Genomic DNA, 19,521 nt, shown 5'->3' on the forward strand with positions numbered 1-19,521 from the left:
AGGTGTGAGCCACCGCGCCCGGCCAGCCATAGCTACTTCTTAAGTCCAGGATTTTGAGGCTGCAGTGAGCTATGATCACATTACTGCATGCCAGCCTGGGCAATAGAGCAAGGCCCTGTCTCTAAAAAAGAAAGAAAAATAATTTTTCTTTAAATTAATATTTTCATGGAAATTTCTAATATTTCTAGAACTGGAAATATTAGAAAGAGATAGACATCTTAAGAACTTTTATCACAAAAAAATAGTTTTTGAAAAGGACTCCCTACTTCTGTGTGGCACTGTTTTTCTCAATTCTGAGTGAAAAGATTGGAAGGCTTGTGCTTTGCTGTGTTAGGAGTAGGTTTGAGGAACCATGAAGAGGAGAGAACATAGCATTTGATTACCCTCTCTTTTTTTAGTACTTCCTTCAAGATCAGTGATACAATTCCTCTTTCCCTAGCCCTGCTTCCAGTTCAGTAGTAACTTCTATGAGCAGGTAATTCAGCAGGTCCATGTCCATTGCCTCATATCCTGGGCTGTTCTGTTCTTTCCTCTGGACTCAAGAGTAAGACCTTGGCAGGGAAGAGATAGCACCCAGCTTCTTCTGTGGTTACTGAATAACTCAAAGCTTAACCCTTCCATGGAAATTTGGCAAAACATTTAGCACAAAAAGCAGTCTCCAACTCCCTTGGGTTCCCAGTTTACTAGGTGAACATGACATTTTAATTAAGGTGAAATTAAACGTACCAAAATAAATCCTACACTATCATTTGGCAGCATTTAGCTGAGGCTCTCAAGGCATCTCGTTGGAATTTGCCCAAATCCTCCTGTTAGAAAGTTGAGTTTTGGCTTCAGGGAAACCAAATCAAAACAGCAAATATTTATTGAACATGTCCTGTTCAATGTACCAGGTACTTGATAAACATTCATGTTTGAAAAAATCCAGGTCCAGAGTAGTTCTGCTAACTTAATAACAAGAAATACAGCACTTTAAATTCCTCCCAAATAGAAAGTTTAGATTATCAAGTAAAGTAAAAAATGCTTACTCATCCAGAAGAATTGACACCTTATATGAACAGAAACATTGGACAAGGGTATTCTTTGGAGGCTGAGCAAGAGAGAGTTGTGTGGGGTCAAAGCTTGTTGCTTTTATATTAGTTTGGGAAGCTGTAGGTGGTGAAAGAGAAACAGCAAAGGGAGGCTGGGTGCGGTGGCTCACGCCTGTAATCCCAGCGCTTTGGGAGGCCGAGGCAGTCGGATCACTTGAGCTCAGGAGTTCGAGACCAGCCTGGCCAACATGGCCAAACCCCGTCACTATGAACAAAAAAGTAGCCAGGCGTGGTGGCACATGCCTGTAGTCCCAGCTACTTCAGGAGGCTGAGGTAGGAAGATTACTTGAGCCTGGGAGGTTGAGGCTGCAGGAAATTAAGTATGGTTTAAGGAGATGCGTCGTTGGTGCCAGGCTGACAATAGGTAGACTTGTGGACTTAATTTAGGTATCACCTTGACTGGATAAAGGGATACCTAGAAACTTGATAAAGCATTATTTTGGGTGTGTCTGGGAGGGTGTTTCCCAAGGACATTTGTGTGTGAGTCTGAGTGGACTAGGTGGAGAAGTCTCTGAGAGCCGTGACAGACTTTTCTTCTGCTGCCTTGGACATTAGAACTTCAAGCTCGGCGGGCGCAGTGGCTCACGCCTGTAATCCCAGCACTTTGGGAGACCAAGGGGGGCGGATCACAATATCAAGAGATTGAGACTATCCTGGCCAACATGCTGAAACCCTATCTCTGCTAAAAAAGAAAAAAAAAAAAAAATATATATATATATATATATATATATACACACAAAAATTAGCTGGGCGTGGTGGTGTGCGCCTCTAGTCCCAGCTACTCAGAAGGCTGAAGCAGGAGAATTGCTTGAATCCAGGAGGCTGAGGTTGCAGTGAGCCGAGATCGCACTACTGCAGTCCAGCCTGGCAACAGAGTGAGACTCCGTCTCAAAAAATAAAAAAATAAAATAAATAAATAAATAAAGAACTTCAAGTTCACAGGCCTTTGGACTCCAGGACTTAAACCAGAGACTTGCCGGGTCTTGAGGCTGTCACTTCCTTGGTTCTCAATGTAAAAATGTTGAAACTTCTTCAATAAATGAAGAGGTTTTTTTGTATGTCTGTTTTTATGCAAGGTAAAATTTCTCGAGATCTCAGGTTTTGGGACGACTGTATATGCAGTGGTGACCCATTGTGTGTGTGTGTTTGAAGCAGGGTCTCACTCTGTCACCCAGACTGGAGTGCAGTGGCACAATCACGGCTCACTGTAGCCTCAACCTCCTGGGCTTAAGCAATCCTCCTGTGTCAGCCTCCCCAGTAGCTGGGACTATAGGCACAAATCATCATGACCAGCTAATTTTTCTATTTTTTATAGAGACGAGGTCTCCTTATGTTGCCCACACTGGTCTCTAACTCCTGGGCTCAAGTGATCCAGCTGCCTCAGCTTCCCAAAGTGCTGGAATTACTGATGTGAGCTACTGCACCCAGCTCATTGTAGTTTTTGATTGATTTCGTCAACTCTTGGAGTTGTCTGCCACTCTATTTCATATGACTGTGATTATAATGCTGGGTACAATAACCAACCACAGTGATATGCATTTATACATTTTGCTTTTTCACCTACTTATAAATATGGTTTGTCTGCTCTTAACCGTTACATCCATGTGACTGTTGTTATTATACCCATGTTTGTTAAATACAAATATATCATTGCCTATTTTATTATGTAAATTGGCCTATGAAGTATTGTCTTTTTTTTTCTTTTTGAGACAGGGTCTCAGTCTGTCGCCCAGGCTGGTGTGCAGTGGTGTGACGATGTGATCATAGCTCACTGCAGTTTCCATTTCCTGGGCTCAAGTGATCCTCTCGCCTCAGCCACCTGAGTGGCTGGGACTACAGGGATGCACCCCGCTATGTTTTAGTGAAGACAGGTCTTACTGTTGCCCAGGATATCGTGTTTTCCTGTTTCTCAAATAAATCTTTTTTTTTTGAGACGGAGTCTCGCTCTGTCGCCCAGTCTGGAGTGCAGTGGCGCGATCTCGGCTCACTGAAAGCTCCGCCTCGGGTTCACGCCATTCTCCTGCCTCAGCCTCCGGAGTAGCTGGGACTACAGGCGCCCACGACCGCGCCCGGCTAACTTTTTGCATTTTTAGTAGAGACGGGGTTTCACCGTGGTCTTGATCTCCTGACCTCGTGATCCACCCGCCTCGGCCTCCCAAAGTGCTGGGATTACAGGCGTGAGCCACCGCGCCCGGCCGTAAATCTTTTATTATTATTATTATTTTTTTGAGAGGGAGTCTCGCTCTGTCGCCCAGGCTGGAGTGCAATGGGAAGATCTCGGCTCACTGTGACCTCTGCCTCCCGAGTCAAGTGATTCTCCTGCCTCAGCCTCCTGAGTAGCCAGGACTACAGGAATATGCCACTATGCCCAGGTAATTTTGTATTTTTAGTAGAGATGGGGTTTCACCAAGTTGGCCAGGCTGGTCTCAAACTCCTGACCTCAGGTGATCCGCCTGCCTCAGCCTCCCAAAGTGCTGGGATTACAAGGCGTGAGCCACCGTGCGTGGCTGCATTATTTACTTTTTAAAAATATTTAGTTCCTACTTTAAATTGCAGTTTATCCATCTTTATTTTAAAAATTGATGCTTTCTTACATAATCATGTTTCACAATGAACAAAAATGTCATTCCTTGGTATCATCTAATGCCCAATACTTAATCAAATTTTCCTGTATACAAAAGTCTTTGTATATTTGGTTTGCTAAAATCACCTATGCTGCATTTGATTTTTGTATTTCTTACATTTCTTTTAATCTAGAATAATAGAGTCTTATTCCATTGCCTAGGCTGGTGTAGTGGTGCAATCAAGCATCACAGCTCATTGTAGCTTTGATCTCCTGGCTTCAAGCAATCCTCCAGCCTCAGCCTCCTGAGTAGCTGGGACTACACACACGAGCCACCACACCCAACCTCCTCCTTTTTCTTCTTCATGCCATTGAGGTGTTGACTAACGTATGGTCTCTATTAGACAATCTTACTTATATCCACTAACTGTGAGGAATGACTAATGGGTGGGGATTTCAGGACAATCAGAAGTCAGTAAGAATGAGAAGACAAGGCTGGGCATAGTGGCTCATACCTGTAATCCCAGCACTTTGGGAGGCCGAGGCGGGCAGATCACTTGACATCAGGAGTTTGAGACCAGCCTGGCCAACATGGTGAAACCCCATCTCTACTAAAAATATAAAAATTAGCTGGGCGTGGTGGCACAGGCCTATATTCTCAGCTACTTGGGAAGCTGAGGCAAGAGAATTGCTTGAACCCGGGAGGCAGAGGCTGCAGTGAGCTGAGATTGTGCCCCTGCACTCCAGCCTGGACAACAGAGCAAGACTCCATCTCAAAAAAAAAAAAAAAAAAAAAAGAATGGAAAGACAAAAAACATTTTGCATCAGGAAGTTACTATGACAAGTCCATTTCACTTAAGCATAAAGATGGTCCTAATTTTCAGAGAAGCCATAAAAACCAAGACATTGGATGTTAGCCATGGAATCTCACTGAATTGATGCTAGTATCTCAGAACCACTACCCTCACTCCTAATGTGCAATCACTGTCTGACAAATGAAGGAATCTGACTGTAGCTTAAGATTGGACTAATTCCTGTGATGTCCACACAAAATTGGCTACTCCAAGTATGTGTCTGCTCATGCGGATTAGCCATTTCTTTATTTTTCACCTAAAAAAGCCCCCTCCATTAAAAAGGTGTAAGAAAGTAATCTCAAGATTAGAATAAGATGGCACACACTCATTTACAAAAAAGAAAACACACGTTCCTCATTAATTTATCATTTAATATAAATGCTGACAGAAAGCAGATAAAGACCTTGTAGACACTTTCATATATTTACAATCCAAAAGGTGAACCACCTCCTTCTATTTGTTAAAATAAATCGTTTTATCTGCAACTCATGGGAGCCTTAAACACTAATTAGGAGCAACATGAGGCTGAGTCAGTTTCCAAGGTAATAAAGGAAATAGCATTTTAACAAAATGGGCATCTTTGATATAAACATGCACACAAATAATACAAAAATGAGAAAGATGGCCCTAGTACTCTCAAAAATCAGCAACAAGTGGGAACATGTACTTATTTAGACCCAGAGTTCTGCTGCCCTAAACATCTTCCTACTACTATTTCTTTTTTTCCACCACACTTGTTTTGAAAGCTGTTTAAAAATCAGAAATATTAAATAGATTAAAAACAAGAGAAAAACGGTCTATTTCAAATAGGGTTCTTTTTCCTACTCCAAAAGAACTCTCAGAAGATAAGGTCTTCAAATAAGACTTCACAGTTTGCCAGATGCTAAGGAATTATTCACAGCCCGTGAAATTCCAATCCATTTGTCTTCACCATTCCAACCTATTTGTCTTCACTTCTCTTTTTAAAGTTGGAAACACTTGGAGAAAGTAAAATTTCACAAAATTCAGCAATTAAAAAATCAGCTGTCACTTTAAGGCTCAATTTTTTTTTTCCTCAACAGGTGGGTGGCGGCAGGCAAGAAAGAATAGGGAGCTGTGGCAATAAAAAAAAACAAAAAATGCAAGAAAACTTTAAAAAATGGTATGTCTACCACTGATTTATAAGAACAGGAGATATAAATTCTATCCAAAAGTGTAAGTTGATTTCATAGTCACTTATAACCTGACTCAAATCTCATGGGCTCCTTTATTAACCAAGATTATTTTTGTCTTGTTAAATATACCTCTGCAGGGCACAATCACTTACAATCAATACGATTGGTAAATTACACAAGCTCTATCCCAAGCAAATATGCACCAATGTTAAAAAGTTATTTTTTTTAAAAAACAAAATAAAACAAAATAAAATACACCCAAAAAGGTGATAATGACTGCAGAATGTCTCGGGGAGACTGGTATGAGCCTAAAGACCAAATTAAAATAGTCAGAGAAAAAGGGCAGAAGGGGTAACAAGGGGAAGAGACCACACACACGAAGAGGAATCTCAAAACTGGAAAATGTTTAAGTGGGTGAAAGGTTTTGTTCATTACCTTAATTCACTTTTTCCATTGTTCTTGTACCAAAAAGTCATAGATTAATCATAAAGAAAGATAATGAGGCCTGTGGACTAATTAATTTAAAAAAAAAAAGTTCCTTTTATTCCCAGGAAGCAGGGAAGAGGAAAAAGGATGAACAGGGGAGAAGTGTGAAAATTTAGGCCAACGATCCATCTGGAAAAAATAATTCTCAGGACAGTGTCTTTGTTGAACAGAGGATGTAAAAACGATACGCAAAAGCTAAATGCCTTTAAATCAGAGAACTATTTTATGGGGTAGTTCAGATATTATAAGAATGACAGCCAATCAATGGAGAAAGATTACACAAATAAATGGTGATAAAAAAAACCAGGCTAATAATAATAATAATAGAGCAACCAATTATTCACCCAATAGTTTGTTTCCAATCTTTTTCCTGACCCTTCCATACACTCACTGGGGTGGGGAACCACCTGACAGTTTCCAGTTATAAGATGACTCTGAGTGTACAACCTAAAATGGATGCCAAAGACTTGTGAGCTCTGTCTGATTAGAATTAGAACAGAAACAAAAACAAATCTGAAACAGTAAGACCTCAATACAAGAAAACAAGTCACCTTATCTAGTATAAAATAAACATTAGGATAACAAACTCCACAGGATTTTATTTTTCTAAATACACATTTTTGGACACAATATTATCTTGAGGTTTAAGTTCTTCCCCCTTATTGTGCCTTATTTTCTTGTGAAAATAAAGTTTGTTCTCTAGGGATGTTTCAGGGATAAAGTTTAGGAGAAATTCAGTGTTTGGCTGAAAATCCAGAGGCTCGGAAAACAAGGATTCCAGTGGTGAGGTAAGTCCCTTTATTACAATAGGATTTCAAAGGGCTCTTTACCCACTTTGTTCAGTGCAGTATTGAAAACATACCTATTAGGAATAGATTTATTATTAAAAGGTGTTACTTATTCCTGGTGGTGATAGTCTTGTTCTTTATTAACACTATAGCTAGTATTACTTATCAATTATAATCTATTACTTCTGAAAAGATCTTTAGTGAACACAGAAATAAAATCTTAAAAATTCAAATCTTAAGATTTACTTGCTACAATTAATAGTACCTTTCGACAAAAACAGCTTTCTTTTTGAAGTGGCTCAGAAAAGCTAAATTGAGAAAATGTTTAATAGTAACTATAATCAACCTACAACTCCCAATAAGTCATTTCAGCAGGAAAATTTCATAAACCTGAGCTGAAGCAACAAATAAATACAAAAATCATAGCTGTCCAAGGTATAAAGGTATGAATGTGGATCAGCAAAATGGGCACTCAGGTAAAATGATGATAGTAGCAGACTGCTTGCTTGTTCAGGTGCTAATGATGAAAGTAAAATTTGCTTTAGTTTAGTAGGTCTAATTTTTCTTAAAAGGATAGGCAGATTTTTCAGGAGAAGAGATCACCTTGCAACACTGCAATCATATCATCAGTTAAAATTTTAACACACTTAGACTCTTACTAGGGGGAAAAAATCTAAGTAAACACTGTAGTTAATTTCCAGGTAGGTTATTAATCTCTCCTAAAAAGTAACTGGGCCGTTCCTTTCAATGACATATAAATCATTACAGGTGCTTTTTACAGATAGATTTTACAAATAAAACCTTTACTCAATTATTTAAAACGAGCAAAAAGAGAGTAGAAAAATGGTGAGACTGCTACCCACCACCATTTGTATATAAGTGACAGCAACTGAATACTTCTTTACTGAGACGAATCCTTTTTTTTAGTGAAAATATTTTGTCTTGAATTTTAACAATCTGTACATGTACTGACTATAGTTAGTTATTTCTCACCAGTCACATACTCAAGAATTCTTTTACTCAGACCCATGACTTGACCACAGTGATAGCAGAAGCTGGGGTGGGCACAAATGCTTATACACAATATTATAAAAGATGACATTCACTGGCTTAGAGAAACTGATCAATTTTCATTACTTTTACATTTTATAAGGCTAGCTAACTTTAACAGTTAACTTTAGATAAATCTACTTACACAGTACAATCAACTCACAAATACTAAAAGGTTTCATGATCAAAATGGCTACTACTTCCCCCAAAACCAAAACAGAGTAAAGCACAAGTCTTTGGCTCTCCTTTAAAGAAAACAGCAGGTTACCATTCTTAACCAGACCTTTGTTTGCCTACCAGTAGGGCAAATACCACATTTGTGCATCACTGAGTAATAACACCATTAGAAAAGGCAACTTCACAGAAGTTATTGGCTAAGCGAATTCATTTGAATGCTCTGTTTTGAGGCAGCAAACTGTCACTGTTGCAGATTGGGGAGGGCAGTGGGTAAGTCAAGGGGAAATTACAGGGTGGAAAAAGGTCAAGAAAAAAAAGACATTTATGGAAAAATGTAAACTTTGAGCTCCATCCCTGAAGAACTCTGGAAAGTCTGATGGAGTTATATACTCAAAGTAGCAAATGAGAATCATACCAATATTCTTTTAGGCAAAAGAAATACATGGTAAAGAATAGAAGGGAAGGGAAATAAGATGGGAGAAAGGAATCACCACATTAATGCTGTACCAAACAATTTTTTAAATACATTCTGAGTAGTTGAATATTTGTAGTTGGCATTAGGAATAATGTCTTATCAATATCTAGAATACTACTACTAGAAATCTAGCTAACTCTTCTTTTAATTAGAAAAGTAATAAGGAATGGATCTTTGGTCACTTCAGCCTCTGTAAGTTATCTAAGACAGGACAGTTACTGGACTTATCTTATGACAAAATTATATATAAGTTAGGCAAAAGAGCTACATATAAACCAGAAATGGAATCTAGATGTCTTATTCTCTGTTCTTCTACCCTTCCCTAGAGACTCCTTGAAAAAAGAGTAAGTCAAAATACTTTTATATTTCTCGCTATAAATAAAATTCCCTCACCTATATATGAGTGAACACAATGCTTATTACTCCTACCTTAACCCATTCAAAATTGTTCATCTCAGATATCCAATTTTTGCTTTTGAATTTAGTGAAATACAAATAAAGTAATATTTAGAAGAAACTAATATTTTAATAAGTAGAAAACATAGAAACTGTATTTCCTATCTGGTTTCATCTTTGTCTCTAAAAAAACAAAATTAAAAAGCCAGAAGAAATTAATATCTTTTAGATTTTGATTTTAAAAAAGTAGTTACAGAGTCAAGCAGTTATGCTCAAATATGCCATTTGTCCTTACAGGCTCATGATATCACACAGAAAAGGAAGGAAAAAAAACAAAAAACAAAAAACAAATTTTGGGGGTGTTAGTGAATTCCTACAACTGCTGATGAGCACTAGGAAAGTGCAAGAATTTCCATTAGGTAAGGTGGAATGACCAATTTAAAATACATTATAGGCACAATGGGACAATATACCATCCTTCTGCCTTTCTGCCCAACCAGATTAGTTCTAGAGTGTAGGACCATGGAGGGGTACAGCTTGAATTCAGGTTACAATTAAAGAGATTTTCTTCCCCCAAATGAAAACACATGAAAAGAGAACGATACTATTTTAAGTCATTTATACAGTGACTTTTCTGGTTTTGTTCAGAACAGGAATACTGTATAAATTAATCCCTGCTCCTGCCTACTTCACAGAATAAAAATGGTGAAAGCCAAGAACAAGTGTATTTAAAGGAAATAAGAACAAGAATAACAGAAATTGAGTTACTAAGGGGTTTCAACTGATATCCAAAATAAATCTTTACTTTCATTCTAAACTTAAACAAAAATTAATACCCACAAATTATCTTCTAATACAAGAATCATTCTGAATTCCAAAGTGAATCAACTGCTTGTAAAATTTGGGATGATCTGACATATCTAAAGGAGAAGATTGGTCCAAATCTGCCTATAAGAAGGTTGTAGTACAAAAATTAGCTGGACGTGGTGGTGCGTGCCTGTAGTCCCAGCTACTCAGGAGGCTGAGGCAGGAGAATTGTTTGAACCCGGGAGGTGGAGGTTGCAGTGAGCCGAGATCAACCCACTGCACTCCAGCCTGGGTGACAGAAGGAGACTCCTTCTCAAAAAAAAAAAAAAAAAAAGAAAAAGAAGGTTGGAGGCCAATAATGTTGCCTTTTACTGTTATGCAGAGAAATGAAAAACCTTGGGACTCTGTCAGACATACAAAAGTTTTTTTCCTTCTCCCAATAAACAATAGGCATTTAAAGTGGAAATGTAAAAGTGTTTTAAGTAAAAGTCAAAAAGCAAACAAAAGCAAAAAAAAAAAAAAAAAAAACAAAAGCATATATATATATATATATATATTTTTTTTTTTTTTTTAAAAGAAGAAAAATGTGTAAGAAAACTGGAAAAAAAAAAAAAAGCCTCACCTTCATTTAGTGCTTCTACCACCTCCCAATCGGTCAATTTATCGCAACAGCTGCGCTCATGCGAAAAAATCCTTAAAACATACCCAATATATATACAGATATAGCTATGTATATATGTATATATATAATATATATATAAATTTTTATTTAAATAAAAAAGAAAGCTCGAATCCCAAGCCAATATGTGTATATCAAATCCTTGACCAGCCAGGTCTGTAGGGCATAATCAAATTCAATGTGAAATAGTATATAAACACGGTGCCTTGACTGGGCAAATTAAATAATTGCTACTCAAAAGAGTGTTCTGTTTGGACTCTCCTACTGGTAGGCAATGGCAGGACTGTATTACCCTTCCCACCCCCACCACCCATTTGTTTAAGTTAACAGTATGATGGACACAGAGCTTAGACTGAGGTTGTTATGACCTCAGCAGGAGTTAAGGGTTAAGAAAATAAGAAACAAGAAAAATATAAACTCTTGTTTTTACCCAACCAAAGCAATGTAGTAACTTATTACATAACCAGTGCTTTCTAATTTAGTAGTAAAATCCAGAAAGGGAAACTGAAAAAATCAGGCAAACAGAGGAATGGAGAGGGCAACTATATCAAACAGTCCCCACTAAACACATTTTACAGGGTCTTAGTTAAGCACAGACACATGGCATCAGAATATGTGCAGCAGAATAATAAAAAAAAAAAGTCCTTACTCTTCTCAACATTTTCATGAAGAAACATTTTCAACATTGGACAGCTAAGTCTATGAAAAATGACTTCAAACTATTTCCTACCTACTTATACTAATGATTCTGAACAAGTGATCAATTCATAAACTATCCTTAAGACTCAATCAGTTTACAAGTAAAACAAAAACATCCATTAAAATAATGTGGCTCTATTCATTTTCAGTTCAAATCAAATGTTGCAGTTTTAAAACAGTTGATTGTCCTTGTTTTTGAGCATCCTATGATTTCAGCAAAAGTTTAATTTGAAAAGCACTGCTTCAAATTTCCAACCATGAGCTGAACACAGGCGAAACACCAAACATGTATTTTCAGTGCTAATAAGTTACAGTTAATTCTTGATCAACATTTAAATCTAATTAAACACTGAATCAGCTTTCTGATTATATTAAGAGAATGCAAATGATCCTTAATATGAAAATGAGGACCTCAAAATTTGGTGATTCTCTTTGAAAAATTGAAAATAAAAACAAGAAATAAAACCCTCCCAAACAAACAAAAAGCTTCAATGTCAAGAAAAACATATGTATCCAATGAAGCTAGTGATCTAGAAACGGATAAAGAATTCCAAATACCAGCTCTGGGAAAAGTTGGTTTGCTGCACATTTTCTAATAACTCAGTCTAGTACTGTCTGTTTCTCAAGCACCACAGAATTCTCCGAAAGCTGACGTTTTTGGTCTGTTTTAAGTTTATGGAGTGGTGAGAATTGATAAGGATTGGGGGTAAGGAATTATACAAATTATACACTGGGTATGTAATACCAAAATACAAGAAAACCTACTTCATTAAGATCATACAATTAATCAAACAGAGTGTATATATAATATCTTTTTTTTTTTAAAGCCCTGGATCCAAGGCGTCCAAAGTTATTAAAATAAAGTTCATTCACAGAACAAAAACAAATTTAATCTGAATTGCTTGCAGATACTGCTAATTTTCTTTCTCTTTAAATTAAAAAAATGCATTAATGTGAACTATGTGCAGGGTTTGTTTTTAGTAGTGGTGTTTGTGCACATTGCCTCTGGTGAATTTCCTGGATTTCTCTGACCGCTCTTAAGAGAAAAAGTTATGCATTCTCCTACCCCTATGCCCGACAAACTGATTAGGAGCAGAAGATAAAAGTAGGACTCCTCATATTTTAAGGAGCAGAACTGGGAGTAACTGCTGATCTCTGGGAGTCATTATTATCCCCTCCTCCCTCAGGGTCCTCTGATAGGTTCAGAGAGCTGGTCTTGTTTGATAGGAGGCTGATATTCTCTTGTGTCAAGGCTGATCCATTTGGTACATCACTGGTGACATTTTAAAATTTTGAAAAAGGAGAGACAGAAAAATGATTAGTACAATAAAATCAACAGGGAATATAATTTAGCATGATAAAAAATATATAAATGGCTTCCACATTTTAGTCTACAGCCCCTTATCCATGTTTTAGCACACAGTTGGCAAACTAAAGCTAGCCAGGTGCGTATTTTTCTTTTCAGGTGCGTATTTTTGTAACTAAAGTTTTATTGGAATATAGCCTGGTCATTTGTTTAACGTATTATCCACTGCTTTCAAACTACAGAGCAGAGTTGAGACTTGTGACAAAAACTGTAAGGCCCATATCTTAAAATACTACCTGGCCTTTAAGAAAAGTACTTATCCCTGATTTAGCAGGTTTGCTACTATAAGAAATAATTTTGAGCTCATGCCTATAATCCTAGCACTTTCAGAGGCCGAGGCAGGTGGATCACTTGAGCTCAGGAGTTGGAGACCAGCCTAGCCAACATGGTGAAATGCTGTCTCTACTAAAAATACAAAAATTAGCCTGGTGGTGCGTGCCTGTAAAAACCTGCTAGGGAGGCAGAGGCACAAGAATTGCTTGAACCTGAGAGGCAGAGGTTTCATTGAGCCAAGATCGCACCACTACACTCCAGCCTGGGTGATAGAATGAGATTTTATAAAAAAAAAAAAAAAAAAAAAAAAAAAAAAGCCAGGCATGGTGGCTCATGCCTGTAACCCCAGCACTTTGGGAGGCCGAGGCGGGTGGATCATGAGGTCAGGAGTTTGAGACCAGCCTGGCTAAGATACTGAAACCCATCTCTATTAAAAATGCAAAAACTAGCCAGGTGTGGTGGCACGCACCTGTAGTCCCAGCTACTCGGGAGGCTGAGGCAGGAGAATCACTTAAATCCAGGAGGCAGAAGCTGCAGTGAGCCGAGACCATGCCATTGCACTCCAGCCTGGGTGACAGAGTGAGACTCCGTCTCAAAAAAAAAAAAAAAAAAAGAATCCAAGATACTGCATGAATTTAAAATAGTCAAAATCCAAGCCTGAAAGCATTAGAAATTTTTGTTATATATCATCGGGGGGCAACTTAGGACTATGCATTCAAAAGCCTCAAAACAGCCTTAGAAAATAATTTAAGATATGCAAACAAAGCATTAATACTGTTTATTGTAGGGTTGTTCATGGTAGTTGATATGTATCTTTCCATATCTGCAGAATAATATTGGATGATACAGGATAGACTGAATTAAAAACCAGGGAGATGGAGTGCTGGGTTTGTAAAACTAGCAAGAGGCTAAATGCCTACACACTTAAAAAGACTGGAAAGAGCCAGGTGCGGTGGCTCATACCTGTAATCCCAGTGCTTTGGGAGGCTGAGGCAGATGGATCACCTGAGGTCGGGAGTTTGAGACCAGCCTGACCAACATGGAGAAACCCTATCTCTACTAAAAATACAAAATTAGCCAGGCATGGTGGTGCATGCCTGTAATCCCAGAGGCTGAGGCAGGAAAATTGCTTGAACCCGGGAGGCGGAGGTTGCGGTGAGCCGAGATCATGCCATTGCACTCCAGCCTGGGCAACAAGAGTAAAGCTCCGCCTCACAAAAAAAAAAAAAAAATACTGGAAAGATAATATAATACACCAAAATGTTAACAAGAGGTATCTCTGAATATTGGAACTACAGGCAATTTTAAAATTTGCCCTTTTCTAAAATTTTCCATTCCCTAAAGCTAGTTTTTTATAACATATTTAAGATGGGGGAGTGAGTTTTTGTTTTTTCTTTTTTTTTTATATTGAGCATATAGTACTTTTATAATGCAAAAATATAAGGCTGTATTCGAAATAAATTTAAAAACAAGGGGAAGATGGAAACATAACCAGAAATGTTCCTTTGTTAGGTATTAACAGATAATTCAACGTTGGATCGAAGTTTTGTAACTCCAGATTTATGCAAAAATATTCTTTTTTTTTTTTTTGAGACCGAGTCTCACTCTGTCGCCAGGCTGGAGTACAGTGGCACAATCTTGGCTCACTGCAACCTCCCCCTGCCAGGTTAAAGCAATCCTCCTGCCTCAGCCTCCCGAGTAGCTGGGACTACAGGCACGTGCCACCACGCCAAACTAATCTTTGTATTTTTAGTAGAGACGGGGTTTCACCATGCTGGCCAGGATGGTCTCAATCTCTTGACCTCGTGATCTGCCCGCCTCGGCTTCCCAAACTGCTGGGATTACAGGCGTGAGCCACTGCACCCGGCCACAAAAATATTCCTTATGTACACAAAATAGTGATATTTTAAGAATCAAATTATATTTATGAGGGTATTTCTGACATGACTGGATAATATAATAGTTTCTCTTTTGTGTGTAATTTAATATGGCTACGAAAATCTCCTTTTCTTTACCTGAATGTCAATGTAAGGTCCTCAGCCGGAACCTTGTTTTGTGGTTCTGGTTGTCCATTTTCTGCTTGCTTACTTGTATTCAGTTTGCTTTTCATGTCCAGAGAACACTGGTTTTCCTTTGAAAGAGAAGGAAATAAAATCAGTTATCGTCTATTTAATGGTGTTAATGGGAGAGACCAAATTACAGATAGTACAACGTGATGATCCAGAAATCATATTTGATTTTGTAAAATAACCAAAGAAACTGGCAGACTAAAAGAGTGACATACATAAAAACATAACAATACAACCCACTTGCTCACTAACCAAGCTGGACAATAAGAGAGACAATGCCTCAAGCTAACATGAAAAAAAATTTCTCAGAAAAAAACAATGACCTAGAAAGGCGGCCAGGCACAGTGGCTCACGCCTGTAATACCAGCAGTTTGGGAGGCTGAGGCAGGTGGACCGCCTGAGGTCAGTTTGAGACCAGCCTGGCCAACATGGCGAAACCCCATCTCTACTAAAAATACAAAAATCAGCTGGGCGTGGTGGCACACGCCTGTAATCCCAGCTACTCAGGAGGCTAAGGGGGAGAATCACTTGAACCCAGAAGACGGAGGTTGCAGTGAGCTGAGATTGCACCACTGCACTCCCAACCTGGGTGACAGAGTGAGACTCCCTCTCAAAAAAAGGAAGAAAAAAAAAAAAAAGGCTAGGTATGGTGGCTCACACCAGTAATCCCAGCACTTTGGGAGGCTGAGGTGGGCATATCACCTGAGGTCAGGAGTTTGAGATCAGCCTGGCCAACAAGGCGAAATCCCATCTCTACTAAAAATAAAAAAAAAATTAGCTGGGCGTGGTGGCAGGCGCCTGTAATCCTAGCTACTTGGGAGGCTGAGGCAGAAGAATCACTTGAACCCAGGAGGCAGAGGTTGCAGTGAGCTGAGATCGTGCCACTGCACACCAGCCTGGGCAACAGGGCGAGACTCCGTCTCAAAAAAAATAAATAAATAAAAAATAAAAATAAAAAACAAAAACTACCCTAGTGTGGTGGCAGGCACCTGTAATCCCAGCTACTCGGGAGACTGAGGCAGGAGAATCACTGGAACATGGGAGGTGGAGGTTCCAGTGAGCTGAGACTGCGCCACTGCCCTCCAGCCTGGGTGACAGAGACTCAGTCTCAAAAAAAAAAAAAAAAAGCAAACCAAAGTACAATAAATATCTTTAACATACTTGCTGAAAGCAAAAAAACCCTGCATACTCAACTTATTTGCTTAGAAAGATTATGAAAACTATGCAACAAAAAAAATCATATCATGCAACCTGAGGAATCCCCTAAGATTCAAAATTTACTAAAATGAATGTCCGTGCACTATGAAGCAAATCCTAAGCATATTAATGGATATAGTTATTCTTAAGCATATATAATGGATACAGGAAAGAATGTGCAGATTGCATATCACTCATAGCAAAAATAGGTCATCATTATAAAGGCTATGAAACTAGAATGTTATTTGGTGAATATATCTTTATATAACATGTTGTCATTGCAAAATAGTAAACACCATCCTATTTGCTTCCCTAATCAGTATGCTAAACAGAAATTTAAGAACTTCCATTAAGTTCTTAAATTAAAGGAACATTAAAACCTTGTTTTCCCTAAAAGTTAACGAAGAATTCCAAGACAAAGAACACACCCAAACCAAAAGAGAATGAGGAAGGGAATGATAAAATCGGAAGGTAGCCCACCGTATGAGAATTATTTTAAATATTAACCACTCATCAGAGTGCCTTGAAGTGATGATTCTGTACCTCTAGATAATTCTAGAGCCACATGAAAGATTTCATTTCACCTTCCCTCTCTTTCCCCACCATAACACTCACCATACTCAGTTCCCGTGTTCTCTTCCCGATTTCCCTTTCCACCTGGTGCAGTTCCAAGCTCAACTGCTCACTTGAGATCATCCCAGGCCATTTTGGAGGTGGCGGTGGTGGGGGCTGTGACTGGCCTGCCAGGGTGTTTGCCTCCCTCTGCAACACCAGCCTGTTACTAACAGCCTAGTGCATAAAGCCAAGCACACAGAGAACTCAACACACTTCACACCATGCACAGAATAACCAGGCTCAATTCCAGACCACAGCCTTGAGTAGCTTATCACCCAGCTATTTGCAACAAAAATAATGCAACTGTAAGGCACTGTTCTCTTTGAGTACCATTTGAACAAAAAAATTATAAAATAGGGACATTTAAATTTAGTAAACAGTAATTTCATCTTAAGTATAAATTGCTCCTTGTATTTTCTGATTCGAAAGAGAAGTTGGCTACGCATGGTGGCTCATGCCTTTAATTCTAGCACTTTGGGAGGCTGAGGTGGGAGGATCACTTGAGGCCAGGAATTTGAGATCCACCTGGACAATATATCAAGACCTCGCCTCTACAAAAAATAAAAAATAAAAAAACCAAAAAATCAGCCTGGGATGGTGGTGTGGGCCCGTAGTCCTAGCTACTAGGGAGGATCACTTCAGCCCAGGAGTTTAAGATTACAGCGAGCTGCTACGATCATGACACTGCACTCCATGCACTCCAGCCTGGGCAATAGAGTGGGACCTCGTCTCTCAAAAAAAAAAAAAAAAAAAAAAAAAAAGGAAATGGAAGAAAAACAAGTCAACTACAGATGTTCATCTTTCCCCCTCTGTTTTTAATGGTAATTTTCTCTGAAGTAAATCCTATAACTTATTTCAATGAAACCTCAGTAATGGCAAGGACTTTTAAATGTACTGAGTTAAATATGTGGCAAGTTTCTAAATAATACTGATAGTTTTTTTGGACAGAAAATGCTCCTGGAAACTTTAAAACAAAAAACCATGCATTTGGTGGGGGGAGAGGGGAGGGATAGCATTAGGAAATATACCTAATGTAAATGACGAGTTAATGGGTGCAGCACACCAACATGGCACATGTATACCATACGTAACAAACCTGCACGTTGTGCACATGTACCCTGGAACTTAAAATATATATATATATATATAACAAACAAACGAAAAACCATGCATTTGAAGATATGGAGTAATGCCTTATTGGGTTGAACGTCTGAATCTTTAAAAAGTTAATGAACGAAAGATTTCCATAAGCAAACATGGCATTCTGTTTCTATGACAGGAATCAGCAAGACGTTCTGAATCAATGTAAATAAGCAATGGCAAAAGCAGACAAAATCTAAATATTACATAGATTTTTTAAATTGCTAAATCTAATTGCATACATAGGGGCACAAGCCAGCTATATGTTCCAAAAACAATCTCCTACTGGTCTTCCTAAAAAGAAGGTCTACTAAGAAAGTCTGTCTTATAACTTTTCCCCCCCAAAGTGATGGCTTACTTATTATTAAAGATTATGGTAGAATGACAGACTAATGTTCTAACAGTACCATTTTTTCCTCCAGAAAGGACAATGTGTTTATCATTAGAATGTCTTCAGTTTTCCATATTCAAAGAATATGTTCCAATGTAAAGGATGATGTATAAACAAAACCTAGTCTTCCTTATGTGGCACTTAACAGATTTCTTAAATTCCTGTGGTTTTTTTTTTTGTTGTTGTGGTTGTTTTTTTTTTGAAGACAGGGTCTCACTCTGTCACTCAGGCTGGAGTGCAGTGACACCATCAGGGCTCACTGCAGCCTCGACCTCCCTGGGCTGAGGTGATCCTCCTGCCTTCAGCCTCCTGAGTAGCTGAGACTACCGGCGTGTACTACCATGCCTGGCAATTTTTGCACTTTTTGTAGTGAAGGGATTTTGCCATGTTGCCCAGGTCTGGCCTCAAACTCCTGAGCTCAAGCAATCCGTCTGCTTTGGCCTCCCAAAGTGCTTGGATTACAAGCATGAACCACCACGTCCAGCCAGATTTTAAAAATTCTTTAGTTTTGTTTTTCTAAGTGTCAGGCAGCATGATGGAAAGAACACTAAATCTGGAGTATGAAGACTTGGGTTCATGTTTCAACTTCTGAGAAACTCATATACTTCAATCAAAAAAGGAGGACAATACCACCTGCCTAACCTATCAGGGATATTGTAAGGGTCAAATAAGATAAGTGGTAGTGATTTTTAAATGGTACAGAATTACATAAATGAAAAGTGTTATTTTTCTTATTACACTGGAACTATGTTTTATTTTTTAAGTCAAAGTTCTCTTTTTTTTTGAGATGGAGTCTCACACTGCAGCCTGGGCTGGAGTGCAATGGCGTGATCTTGGCTCACTGCAACCTCTGCTTCCTGGGTTCACACGATTCTCCTGCCTCAGCCTCCCGAGTAGCTGGGATTACAGGCGCACACCACCATGCCCGGCTAATTTTTTGTATTTTTAGTAGACACGGGGTTTCACTATGTTGGCCAGACTGTTCTCAAACTCCTGACCTGGTGATCCGCTTGCCTCGGCCTCCCAAAGTGCTGGGATTACAGAGGTGAAACCCTATCTCTACCAAAAATACAAAAATTCGCTGAGTATGGTGGTGTACAACTATAATCCCAACTACTCAGGAAGCTGAGGCAGAAGAATTGCATGAACCCAGAAGGTGGAGGGTGCAGTGAGTCGAGATCACGCCACCTCACTCCAGCCTGGGCAACAGAGCAATACTGTCTCAAAAAAAGAAAACCAAAACAAACAAACAAA

General features: G+C 38.8%; 1 protein-coding gene across 5 annotated transcripts in view; it reads right to left on the reverse strand.

The window, feature by feature from the left end:
- Positions 1 to 4,855: 4,855 nt before the first annotated feature.
- Positions 4,856 to 19,521, reverse strand: part of RC3H1 (ring finger and CCCH-type domains 1) — a 93,405-nt gene continuing 78,739 nt past the window's right edge. For 2 of the 5 annotated variants that reach the window (XM_063627319.1, XM_063627322.1), the window contains 3 exons: positions 16,737 to 16,910; positions 14,871 to 14,986; positions 4,856 to 12,489 (listed from right to left, as the gene is read on the reverse strand). In XM_063627319.1, coding sequence (XP_063483389.1) covers positions 12,339 to 12,489; positions 14,871 to 14,986; positions 16,737 to 16,910 — 441 coding nt within the window. In that variant the 3' untranslated portion in view covers positions 4,856 to 12,338. Of the gene's footprint in view, positions 12,490 to 13,031; positions 13,035 to 14,870; positions 14,987 to 16,736; positions 16,911 to 19,521 lie in introns of all 5 variants that reach the window. The other 3 variants (XM_063627321.1, XM_063627320.1, XM_063627324.1) reach the window with 3 other exon arrangements.

Source organism: Symphalangus syndactylus, chromosome 12 (assembly GCF_028878055.3).
Source record: "Symphalangus syndactylus isolate Jambi chromosome 12, NHGRI_mSymSyn1-v2.1_pri, whole genome shotgun sequence".
NCBI classification, from domain to species: Eukaryota; Metazoa; Chordata; class Mammalia; order Primates; family Hylobatidae; genus Symphalangus; species Symphalangus syndactylus.